The sequence below is a fragment of the Eublepharis macularius genome, chromosome 1 (genome assembly GCF_028583425.1).
Source record: "Eublepharis macularius isolate TG4126 chromosome 1, MPM_Emac_v1.0, whole genome shotgun sequence".
Lineage (NCBI taxonomy): Eukaryota > Metazoa > Chordata > Lepidosauria > Squamata > Eublepharidae > Eublepharis > Eublepharis macularius.
In genome coordinates this window covers 13,481,232-13,493,920 of record NC_072790.1, presented here as the reverse complement: position 1 = coordinate 13,493,920, position 12,689 = coordinate 13,481,232, and the positions used below count along the sequence as shown (strand labels likewise).

At 45.1% G+C, this 12,689-nt stretch overlaps 1 protein-coding gene across 2 annotated transcripts in view; it reads left to right on the top strand.

Annotated features, from left to right (window-relative positions):
* Window positions 1-12,689, top strand: part of PLCB4 (phospholipase C beta 4) — a 263,529-nt gene that overhangs the window by 135,526 nt on the left and 115,314 nt on the right. For both annotated transcript variants that reach the window (XM_054975769.1, XM_054975775.1), the window contains 3 exons: window positions 3,044-3,124; window positions 4,683-4,742; window positions 8,257-8,400. In XM_054975769.1, the coding sequence (XP_054831744.1) occupies window positions 3,044-3,124; window positions 4,683-4,742; window positions 8,257-8,400 (285 nt within the window). The remainder of the gene's footprint in view (window positions 1-3,043; window positions 3,125-4,682; window positions 4,743-8,256; window positions 8,401-12,689) is intronic.

Below are 12,689 nucleotides of genomic sequence, written 5' to 3'. Positions count from 1 at the left end.
CAAACCCTGTATATAACAACTGTAACAGCATTGTTACTAAAGACCAACCTGTTTTCCCTCCAGTGCACCTGAGCAGCTGAGTATCTGGCTGCACAATCAAAAACTAGACATTCAGCTCCAGGGAGAATGACAAACAAGAGCATTCAATGTGATTTTCATCTTTGTGAACTTGTAAAAAAGAACTGTGCCAGTGTGTATGTGGAAGGCCACATACACCCGTTAGCCAATCATATGCTCAGCCCTCCTTTTAGGAACAGATTAACAGAATTTAACAGGCAGGCATTGTTTGGTGCTTTAACAGTCTTCACATAAACAAAACAGCTGCTTAATCTGTCCAGCGTTTGATAGATTAGCCAGAGGATCCATTTAACAAGAAGAATAACAGACCAAAAAAAAATTAGTCTCAATAAATCCCTTCAGTAATACTTGACTTCATTCTCTAATCTCTTGAAATGAAGAAAAGGTATTTTTGAACATTAAGGCCTGCCAAGGCAGCTAGAGATCTTATCCCCCACATTCACATCGGCAGCAAATAAGCTAAAGAGGTCAGGCTTGCTAAACGGCTGTTATTTGCAAGAGGGCTCATCCCTAATTATTTTTTTGATTCTGCAATTACTGTCCCAGTTTGCTGTGGTACCGTTCCCCATAGGGGAATGCTGTTTCCTCCTACAGCAGATACCAGGAAAAGCCAAACATACAAGAGCAACCATTGGCTAAAAGCCTCTAAATGCAAACAGTACCAACGAATACAACAGAACCAGTGTCGAACCGGAGAATCCCAGTGGAACCAGCTGAAGCAAGAGACAATATTGTAAGCGCAACAGAATCTGTGTCAAATCACAGAAGCCAGGCAGAACCCAGGGCCGATGTGGCAGCAAGCCCGACTGAAACAATGTCAAAGCAGAGGCTCCCTGCAGAACCAATCAACTGAAGCAAGGGGTGGTATTTTAAAAAAGAACCAGAATATCCCGCCAGGCAAAAATAAAACAGAAAAACTTGAAATAATATTTTAAATAATATTTCATGTGATGTGGGCTGGCTGGAAGCTGTTGCTAGATTTTTTTTTGCGCATGTTTTTAAATGATCTTAGTATTTATTGTTTTATTGATTTGTTCTGTTCTGTTCTATCTATAATCCCACTAACCTACGGTTGAAGGGATTGAAAATGAAATAAAGATTAAACAAAGAATATTTTAAACAATAGTTTAAAATAAAGGACAAAGCAAACCCAGTGCTGGCACAGAGCAAGAAGATGGTCTTCCCAGTTATACAAGGCACAGACAGACCCGAACAGCCAGATGCACACACCTGCACTCCAAAAAATCTCACTCAAAAATAGAGTCAGGCTGCAGCCAAGCCAGCTTTTTATCCTCTTTACCCTTATGGTCAGAATGAGAGAACCATTGTGATTGGCCGTTTTCACACTACTAACCTGCTTCCGTAACGTTGCAAAATGTCATGCAAAAAATGCGGAAGGTAGCGTCTTCTCGCCACGCAAAACTCGCAAGAAGACGCCATCTTCCGCGGTTTTTGCGCGACGTTTCACAACGTTACGGAAGCAGGTTAGTAGTGTGAAAACGGCCATTGTGTGAGCCCATTTGCCTTTGAGAGCTGCCTCTCCCCCTCTCCCTCCTGTTGCCCAGGAACACCCCTGATTTGGAGCTTTAAAATGCCGGTCTTGGATATTTCCAAATATTTCTGAAAATATTCAGGATCGAGGACTGTTATACTTGAGAATCCCAAATATTGATCTGAATAAACAAACATACCAGAGAAATACTAATAAGTTATTTTTCATGCATATCTTTAGACCAGATATATCAAAACACACATCCCTAACCCTGACACTGGGTCCCGTGTTATCACCTGGGGCTTAAAGGTGAGGGTGGGTCCAGGGTTTGAGTCATTGAAGGCCACTAGTGTATCTGCATGGGTCAAGTTACACGTCTGATACTGTAGGGCCCTGCTGTTGCCCTGCTGCGTTAGACAGTGTATGATATGATGGAGAGAACTTGATTTGACACTCTGAAAATGGCACACTAGTTTGTTGGATTCGTCATTTGAGTCATTGTATATTTTGAATATTGCATCAGACCACTACACGTGTCCGCTGCTTCAGGTATTATGAAAGATGAAAGAGAGTATCACGGGAACACACGTGTCAGTCCTTGGCAGGTAGAATCCCCTAGTTCTCCACAGCAAACACGCAGGTATATTGGTTGAAGTAACTTTATTAGAGATCCAGCAAGTTCAAGGTGCTCAGACAGCTGAATTGGCAGAAGTGACGTAAATGGGGTTGGTGATGTTAGTTATAGGGAACGTTCCCGCCATCAGGATAAGGGCCGTTAAAGTTTTTGGGTGTGAAAGAGGAGGGTGGGTGTGTGAAAGGGAGAAGCTAGGTTTAGGCTGGACAGAACAAAGCATGTTCCCAAGAAAGATACAATTCATGCCGGCAACAGCCGGCCTTCAAGGACATTCTCTGGAGGCAGCGGGGAAAGAGAAAGCAAATACTTGTGAGATAACCTGCTGCCTTAACATCAATAAGAAACTTCTCATGCCCTCCGAGGGCCAGTACAGAACACAGAATACATTCATGGCAGATATGAATACAGAATATATTCATGGAAGATATGCAGACAGGCATATAAGTCAACACCCCAAAGAAAACTTTTTAAAAAACTGTATCAATGTACAATTTAAGAATCTTCTCAAGGTTTAAAGTGCAAGTGCCTAATAAACATGAATAAATATGAATATTTGTATATTTATTCATATTCTTCTTGGTCTGATTTCTGCCCAAAGTTGCTTTTGGCTTAGCATGAATATACATAGAACGCTTTATCTGTGAGTAGTAATAAATATAAACATAGTGTTGGTTAAAATTGAACTTTAGTCTTTTCAAAAAAAAATTCTTAGTTAGTTTTCACAGCTTTTTGCTTGTTTGGGTTTGAGTATTACAGTGTTCAAAGTGTATGATCTGAAAAAATGCATTGGGTATTCTATGAATCTTTTAAATTAATGCTTTATGTTTCTCTTTCAACAGGAATCTTTTGTGTTTGAACCCAACTGTCTTTTTAAAGTGGATGAATTTGGGTTTTTTCTAACATGGAAAAGTGAAGGAAAGGTACCGTAAACAGTGATTTCAAGAACATTGCTCTCTTTGGAAGCGATCCTCAGCCTGAGAAGCAAGCATGTATATAAAGGAACACGGTCTTATCCATTTCATTATTAGCCTCCACTCCTAACAATCAGGGCCTTAATTTTTTAAAGGAAACCCACAGCTGGAAACAGTTTTCTCATATATCCTAGCAAGTGCTTTTTTTCTAAAAAAAATGTTTAGGGGTACTCTCAGTTTGACGCAAGAAAATCAGCATTATATTGTTCAAATCGGAAAAAATAAATGCAGTCAATGGACAGAATTACCAAGAACATGCATTACCTCACATTACACAGCTCACAATAACTTCCAGATTGGCATGAGGTCGTGTTCACTAACATCTTCCCAATTCCTCTGCTTGCTTTTGGTGGCCAAAATTTCATCAGTAAAACACCACACTCAGGAAACACCGTGAAAGGAAATGACGTCAGAAGACTGTCGGTGATGAGAATTATGGGTGTTGCCAACCAAGCCCCTATATAGTGACACGTGTGCACAACCAAAGAGTTTTGGTACAGACAAACTCTTTGCACAAAACATACACAAATACACAAATTGGTCACCGCCATCGGGGGTAGCAACAAGACTGACCAATCACCGTGCTAGATTCCAACTACCAGAGCTCCGAGTAGCTTAGAGAAGACTTGTTTGTATTTGTCTGCACCCTAACGATCACCGATTATGCCAGCGATCTCGGTGGCGTGTTCGATGCTCAAAGATGTTCCATTTTTTGTAAGATGAACAGCGCTCCTAGTGAGTTTAAATATAACTAAACATGTTTGTTGCCAACATATGCAACATAAAACTTAACAAATCACATAAATATCCATAATACGTTTGGAGTTGGTTTAGCGGGAATTCCAACATTTTAAAATTTTTACTTTCTCCCGTTAGATTCACAAAATGTTTAGGGGTACGCGTCCCCCTGCGTCCCCCCAGAAAAAAAGCTCTGATCCTAGCTCCTGGAATGGTGGCAGACATCTTGATGCCTTTCCCATCCAAACCCCCAATCTCTTTGTGTTGCAGGAAGGCATGTAGGGGGGAGAGAGAGATTTGTGAATACGTGGAGTTACTTAATGGAGCGTAAATGCAGAGAGTTGCATTAAAGTAGTTGACCTGCTGATGGCACTGGGAATATGTATTGTGCTGATGGTGTTTCCACCTGCCTGTTTTTGTCCACTTCTGTGCTGGTGGCTGCGGTAGACACTGTTGCAGCAGCCCCTCTGCCTATGTTTGGACGATCACTAAGAGTTCTGTGGGAATACCCTTATGATGGGAACCACTTCACCTTGAGTCTCGTATGTCATAGTTAATTACTGTTTGTAAATTTTCCATTATTTATGTGGTTTTCCCTCTTCAGGTTTAGGGAAATTATGAATATGTTTTAATCTCACTGAATAGAATCTGTACTGCTTTGTGTTAATTGTGATCATGCTTTTACTCTGGACTTCCTTCGCTTCCTGTTTGGATTTGCACCATATTACATCATAGTTCGAAACTTACGACCTTCCTTTTGTTTTTCCAGGAAGGGCAGGTTTTAGAATGTTCCCTTATCAACAGTATTCGTTTTGGAGCAGTGCCAAAGGTATGTCTGCAATTCGTTTTAAAAGTATTGTTTGAAACACTAAAAGTGTTGATTTGGTATTGGAACTGGTAGAGGAGATTGGGATCTAATTATTTAAAGCCAAGCGTATTAAAGTGCCACAGAATAAAGGCTATAGAACAGAACGTTTAAAGACAGTGATATAATTGAATTTCTTGTCCCTTGTGTTCAATTTGAAAATCCATTCCATTTTTCTTGTGCGAATTGCACCTCTTTTTATAAAGCTAAATTTTCAAAGTTGTTTTTGCGTTTGTTGTGTATTAATGGTGTAGAATCTAAAAATGTCAGTGAAGTAGTTTTAAAATACCATAAAGGAAAGAAGTACATTGGGACACCTGCAACAAACACTGGCTTGGATCCAGGGGTTCGTGAGTGGAAACATCAACGGCCTTAGCACAGTTCTGGTTGTGCAAGTTCTTGTGCTACACCCAGCACTTTCTTCCCTAAATATTATAGTGCTGAGAACGTGGTTGTGCAAGATCTTGCACAAGTGGAAATACAAGTGACGAGACAGTAAGTTAGTGCAGGCAGCGACCGTGGTCTTTTCCCTGCATTTCTGGTTGAACAGGAGCTCTAGCACAAGCAGATATTTTGCACTGGATCCAGCCCATGGTTGGGATGGAACAACAAACAAACAACAAATGAAGAAAGGACATGTAAGCATACTCCTCCTGCATGAAAACTGCAGAGAGCACAGTTTAATCATGTAGTCATTGATTTATGCAGCAGAGATCTGAGCTTATGTTCAATGTTACCATTTAAATCAGTAGGACTGGAGGGTACAGGCATGGACACCTATCCAGGTCAGTATTGTCTACTCTGATTGGCAGTGGTTCTCTAGGAGTGTTTCTGCCTGGGTTATTTGCCCCACGTTTGATGCTGTTGAGAAGTGGGTTTTTTTTTCCTGCTTCCCCACAGCATTTGTGCACCTTCTAGGGTTTCCTTGCCTTTTCTCTGATCTTTCTCAAACCTGCTTTGTTCTGTACTTGTGGAAAGATCATAGCAAAATCTGGGTGGCTACCACGCGGGTGACAAAGCCCAACTTTTCATGAGCTTGGCCACACAGCAGCCATTTCTCCCACGATAACCGTTTCCTCTCCCGACTGCAGAGGACTTTTCTGTTTAAAAAATAGTAATTTAAGAGCATTATGTTGACACATTGTCATACAAAAATATGCATCAGTTCTCTGAATTTGCAGCTCTCTGAATTCCCAGTGATTCTGAGAGAGCCAGTTTGGTGTAGTGGTTAAGAGCGTGGGACTCCCCACTCCTCCACTTGAAGCCAGCTGGGTGACCATGGGCCAGTCACAGCTTCTAGGAGCTCTCTCAGCCTCACTCACTTCACAGGGTGTTTTGTTGTGGGGATAATAATGGCAATCCTTGTACACTTTTCTGAGTGGGCGTTAAGTTGTCCTGAAGGGCGGTATATAAATTGAATGTTGTTGTTGTTGTTGTTGTTGTTATTCTTATTCTCTAGCCCCTTTCCTTGTTGAGATGTATTGGGGAAAACATCTCTCTGCAATGGAACAGGCTAAAGACTTTTGAAAAGAAATGAAAGCTGGGAACTCAGAGAAACCTGATGGATGTTTTACTATAAATGTATATTAATATAGTGCAATTAAATCGCTGTTATAAAAAAATGAATAGGGCAACCTGCTGTGTGGAAGCCCTGCGTGGAAGCCCTGTGCGGAAGCCCTGTGTGGAAGCATGCACAGCCACAGCAACAAGTAAATTATACAAGCCTGTGCTGATGTGGAAAAGACCCGGGATCTCACGTGAAGGCCTTCCACATTACTTACCTTCCGTCTGAGCTTTTCCACAGGTGATGTGATGCTGCAGTCTGCACTTGGGACCCTCTCTGTGGGCAAAGCAGAGTCTCATGTCCCGGTCTCCTTGTAACCGGAGATGCTGAGGATTGAACCAGAGACGTCTGCATTCAAAGCAGATCTTCTGCCTGTGAGAGCCAAAACAGACGAGACACCTGACGCATGGAGGATATGCGTCAGTTTCCTGCAAGGTTCCACGAGAAGTATAGTGAGAAAGAACCTCTGCCAGGGAGAAGAGGGAGAGAATCCCTCTTCTCCCTGGCAGAGGCTCTTTCTCTAGGCACCTTGTCCAGTCCACTCAACTCCCTCTTGCTGCCACCAGCTCTCCTTGCTCCCCTAAAAGTACTCTGCAGCCAGAGGGAGACAAGCATGTGGGCGATGGTGAGAGGGAGCCAATTGTGCGGGTGGTGGTCAGAGGGAGCTGGCAGCAGTGATCGGCTCCTTGTCCCTCTCGCCCCCGCTGGCACCCCTGGGCAGTGTGCTCCCCTTGCTTCCCTAAATGCTCTAAACGTCTGTGGAGTGCTTTTAGGGGAGCAAGGGGAGCTGGTGGCATGAGGGAGCCGAGCGGACTAGAAAAGATGCCTAGAGAAGAGAATCCCTCTTCTCCCTGTCAGAGGTTCTTTCTCTAGACATCTTGTCTAGTCCACTCGGCTCCCTCTCATTGCCACCAGCTCCCCTAAAAACACTCCACAGCCAGAGGGAGTCAAGCGTGTGGGCGGTGGCAAGAGGGACCCGATTGCGCGGGTGGAAGTCAGAGGGAGCTGGCAGTGGCGATAGACTTCTTGTCCCTCTCACCGCCGCCAGTGCTCTCGGCTCCCTTTGGCTGCCAAGTGCGTTTAGGGGGGCAACGGGAGGGTGATGCTGAGGGGCACTAGTAGGGGCAAGAGGGACAAGGAGCCAGTTGCCGCAACCAGCTCCCTCTGACTACCGCCTGCTCACTTGGCTCCCTCTCTCCGCCACCCGCACACTTGGCTGTCGAGTGCTTTTAGGAGAGCAAGGAGAGTGGGCGACGGCAAGAGGGAGCCGAGCAGTCGAGACGAGACGCCTAGAGAAAGAACCTCTGCTAGGGAGAAGAGGCAGAGAACCCTTCTTCCTCTTCTCTCCCTCTTTTCCCTGGCAGAGGTTCTTTCGTGCTACACTTGCCATGGAAACTTGCAGGAAACTGACGCTCTGAGACACAGCCCTTCCCATTATACCCAAAGTGCAGCTTAACATTACCAGGAAAACAAGTGGGTCATGCCAGGGGACCCTTCAGAAAGGAACAGATGCTGCACATTGGTTCCAGATGTTTTGTTTTGCGCCAGATCTGTGATCTGAGTATTTCATCCATCTACAGTTGGTGTAATCCCAGTTGGGTCAGCCCTGGCCCCTGGAGATAAAATGTTAATATTGTAATCCCGGATCTATGGAACATCAGGATGCTGCCACATGAAAAGGACTTGTACAGAATCATTGACTGCATTTAAAATACCAAGCTCTGCTTTCCTGGGTCAGCTCTCTTGATCAGTGAGTGGTCCCGAAGGGCAGATGTTCTGATTTGTGCACTTGATGTACTTAAGAAAATATTAAGCATAGGTGAAGAAGCTCGCAGTTTAATTGTATGAAAAGATGGGGCGTTCTTTTCTGCTTTAGTTTCGAATGTCTGACAAGGTGCGTATTGTGTTTAACAGGACCCCAAAATATTAGCTGCTCTTGAAGCTGTTGGCAAAGCAGAAAATGAGCTGGAAGGGCGTATCGTGTGTGTCTGTAGTGGCACAGATCTGGTGAACATCAGCTTCACATACATGGTAGCAGAAAGCACAGAAGAAGCTAAGGTATTGCACAGTTAAGCGCTTGGGCGTTCATGGCCGCGTTCCTTTATATAAATCCCTTATGCTCTACAGGAGAGTAACAAATAGTCGGTGGAATATTACTGAATGCAGATCTGCTGGAAGTAGGACAGCACAGTTTAAGGAAACCAAACCGAACAATAAACAAGCAAGTAAAGTAGTTAAACAAATAAGTCAGTGCGGGGCTTCTGGAGTGCCTGAGTGTGTTCCTCCACCCCGTGGGAAGGTGATTGAGTGGCAGTTTAGGAAGTGTGTAGATGTGTGATAAAATTAAATTACAGTGAGAGATGTTATCTGTAACTCTTCAGAGTAGGACTGCTGGATGACTGTTAGAAGTAGAACTCTGCTTTGGTCTAAATAAAAAAAAAGTTGAAAGAATAATACTCTAATGGGTTGCTGTATTTATCCATTGCACACCATGGAGCCAGAATGGGAAAATAAATCATCTGACATTTCACAAAGTGCAAAAAAAAAAAATCAGTCTCAAAATGCATAATATTACGGTCTTGTGGATTAAGGGGATAGGAGTGTTTGAAGTTGTCCTAAACCGAGGCAGTCCACTCTTCTCTTTACTTCAGTGCTCTCTGCAGTAACTGGCTATGGGTCTTCAAAGTCTCTGGCAGAAAAAGGTTTCTCCGAGCCTGCTGCTGGAGATCTTGTTGGTGAAAGTGCTGAGAAATGAACCTGTGTCCTTGGACGTGACCAGCAACCGTTCTGCCACTGCACTATGGGTCCTCCTCTGTCTGCTTTCTGCTTTGTATAGCATGGTTTTGTTTTACTTTACATCCTATATCTGTCATGAAAATGATACTGTTTAGGCATATGGAATCCTGTGCAATCATTTGTGGCTTATGACAGAAAAAGAGATCTATGATACAGCAACAACATTGCTTGTGGCAGATGGTGTGTTGCTCTCATTCACATTCATTGGTAACAACTTAGGGTAAACTAGACAGACAGAACGCTTTTCAAGTCATGTCTGGCTGCTCCCCAAAGGAACCAGTGTGAGACGTAAAGGGCAGTTGCACACACATGCTCCACTGTTTCCAAATACTCGTAGGCTGACTGCCAGCTCAATTTCAGTTTGCTTATGGGCATTAGAGTACGTATACATATCATTTTATATGGAGAAAGATAATGTTCTCAAGAAGATGGTACTTTAGGGAACACGACCTAAGTGCAAATAGTTCATCAGGGGAAACACAAGTTTAGCTTAATAGCCAGAAGCATTTAATTGCATCTTCAACTCAAAACATACTTGCAAAACAGCTATGAACATTTAATGGGAATAGTTCCATACTCATTGATAGGAGTATACTTTTGCTATGGTTTGGTTAATATACTGTGTGCTGAGGAAGTGTTGGTGGTTATGAAATAGACTGCTTTTTCTTCTGTTGTTTGGGTTTCTTTTAAATTCCAGAAGGAATTAGATTCTCATTAGATGTGGAGGACGGTTATTTAAATGGTAATCAGATCATAAGTGCAAGTACTACTAGAGTGAGGAGATTGAGGCATTAGTCATCTTCTTTGGGGCCCTCATGTTTGGATGGGCACTTTAAGTGGGTGGCAACATTTAAACACATTCCATTAAAATAAATCAAGATGTTTCTGTCCCTTGCTTTGCTTTGTGGCTTAATTAGATGAACTGTGGCCAGTGTAAACATCCAACCATCAGCCATTCCACAAACAATGGATCTGAAACCCATTATTTGAAGCCTGTTTATTATCTACAGTTAGTCTTAACTATGGTTTCATGTGTCATACCTGTGTATTTAAAATATTTATATCCCGCCTTTCACCCCAGTTGGGACCACCAGGGAGGCTAACAGTTAAAAACAGAACCATATACCTTAAAACATGTTCAGTGCACAAATGCACATATAAACCAAGATACCAGTTGAAAACATCAGTCTGGGAGGAGAAATTATTGAGGGAATGGTAGAAGAAATACCGCCGGTGGAAGGGTGTGAGAAGAGAAAGTTGAATATTGTTGGGGAGGGGATTCCATAGTTCTGAGGCCACGACCAAAAATACCCTCTTTCAGGTTGCCGCTGGCAGTCCTCAGAAGCCAAGACTGCCTTCAGCAGGGCCTTAGAAGATGACTACAGCAGCTGAGTGTGCAATTTGGATTTTCCGATTCAGGATAAATATCCAAATTGGATCCGATTTGTAAAGATTCGGGATCCCAAATCAAAGCTTGCCTAAGCGATTTGGATTGCTTCGGAAAGCTTTGAGGTATTAAACCCCCACACCCTTGCTCCAGCTGTCTGGTGGGCTCCACCAGTCAGCTGGAGCAAGGGTGGGGAGTTTAAAGTGCCCCCACACTGCTTGCAAGCGGCGTGAGGGCACTTTAAGGTTGCTCCAGTTGACTGGTGGGCTCCGCAAATCAGCTGGAGCAAGGGGGTTTAAAGCTCTGTGGGGGAGTGGAGCGGGCGCACCGGCAGCCCCACTTGTGCTGCAGTCCAGAGCTCAGCCCTTCTGGGCCCCACCAGGTGTACACTGACCAAATGAGCTGCACTGGCCTCTTTTCCCCCCTGCTGCCTAGGAGGGTGCCCAGTCAGCCCCCCTTTCTGTGCTGCCCACAATACCATGGAGTGGGCATGCCCAGCCGAGCCATGGTTCACCGCTCCAGCGTGTTGCCCGCTTCCCTCCTGTCGCTATTCAGGAGCTCTGCAGAGCCCACGTGCCTGACCCTGGCTGTACTCCAGCCCATCGCTGAGGCGCCTGGCCAGTTTCACTCCCAGCACAGCCCAGGAGCACCAAAGGGCAGGTGCGTGCAGGCCCCAGCCAGGCCAGGGTTTGTGCCCCGGCAACCAGTCGGGAGAGCCGTGATGTGGCTGGCCTCCCTCTCCTCGCATCACTGGAAAGGCTGCGGGGCAGACACATTGCAGCCCTGCTGAGCCACAGCACCCAGCCGGGCCAATTGCCTCACTGGGTGTGCATGGCCAACTGATCCGCAGCCTGCCACCTCCTGCCCACAAGGGCCGCAGGCGCGTGGCAGACCCAGCGCCTGTGGCCCTGGCCGGATTCCTTCCTGGCGCCATCTAGGAGAGCTGAGAAGTGGGCACATGTGGTCCCAGCCAAGCTGTGCTTGCTGCCACAGCCAGCTGGCCTTGCAGCCTGCACTGCCTGCATGATACAGGGTGGGTGTGCACATGCCTAAGCCCCCCTCCCTTGCTCTAGCTGACTGGTGGGGGGTTTAAAGTGCCCCTCTGCGCCGCTTGCAAGCAGTGCAGGGGGTGCTTTAAACTTTAACCCCTCCCTTGTTCCAGCTGACTAGCAGAGCCTGCTAGTCAGCTGGAGCAAGGGGGCAAACTTCCACCGATTTTTTTTCACTTCAGTATGCTCCAGTCCGAATCTTTACAGAGCATAATGAAGCGGCTTAAATACCCGAATCTCAAAGCAGTTAGCCACTTCAGGATTCGGGTTATTCCAGATTGTTTTCCCGCTTCAGGTAAACCCCAAGTAGGAAACCCTAAGCGGAAAACCATGCACACCCCTAGTACTGACCCTTGGCACTTCACTCTCCAGCTGACAGAGCCAGGAGGTCAAAAACTGTTTGACCAGGCAAGTTTCACCTACTGTAAGGATCTACCAAGTAACCCTCAAAAGAATCCACTGTTTGTTTGTAAGAGCTTTATTGAGAAGTTGCTAGTTCGTGATCTTACTGGGTTCATTATCTGGAATGAGGCACAACCAAATATCAAGAACATACATCATTTACAGGCTAACATTCCCCCCCCCCACACACACACACCCAGAGTGCCAAGGGGAGGACACAGGGTTCAAGGTTACGTGGGCTCTTTTCCCATTGGGTAGGAGCAAGCATAGTCTAAGAGAGATAATCCCAGGAGGAATTCACATCCTGGGAGAGTGAAGAAGCACAGCTGCAACAGACAATCATAACACCATAACCTCCAGCCCCCCCACCCCCCGGTATGGGTATGGCAGATACTGCCAGCATCTTGACTCCTACTAACCATGGTTGAAAACAAAACCGGCTGAACCTATCTATTGTGTTGAGTCTTCTTGGGTTTAAATTGCTGCCTGCGGGAATTTAGAAATGCAACAAAACTATCATGATGGTCTTGGGTGTTTTCTGAATGGACAGTCCACCTGCAGGGTTGGAGATTAGAGTCTTTCACAAAGATGTGTGGGAAAAGCAGCCGTGTGGGAAAAGAAAAGGAGGGGCTGAGCGTTTCTAGCTGGAAGCTGCACAAGTTGCTCTCCAGGGACCTGCTGAGTGCCTATTTGTGTCCACAATGCTCTGCTTA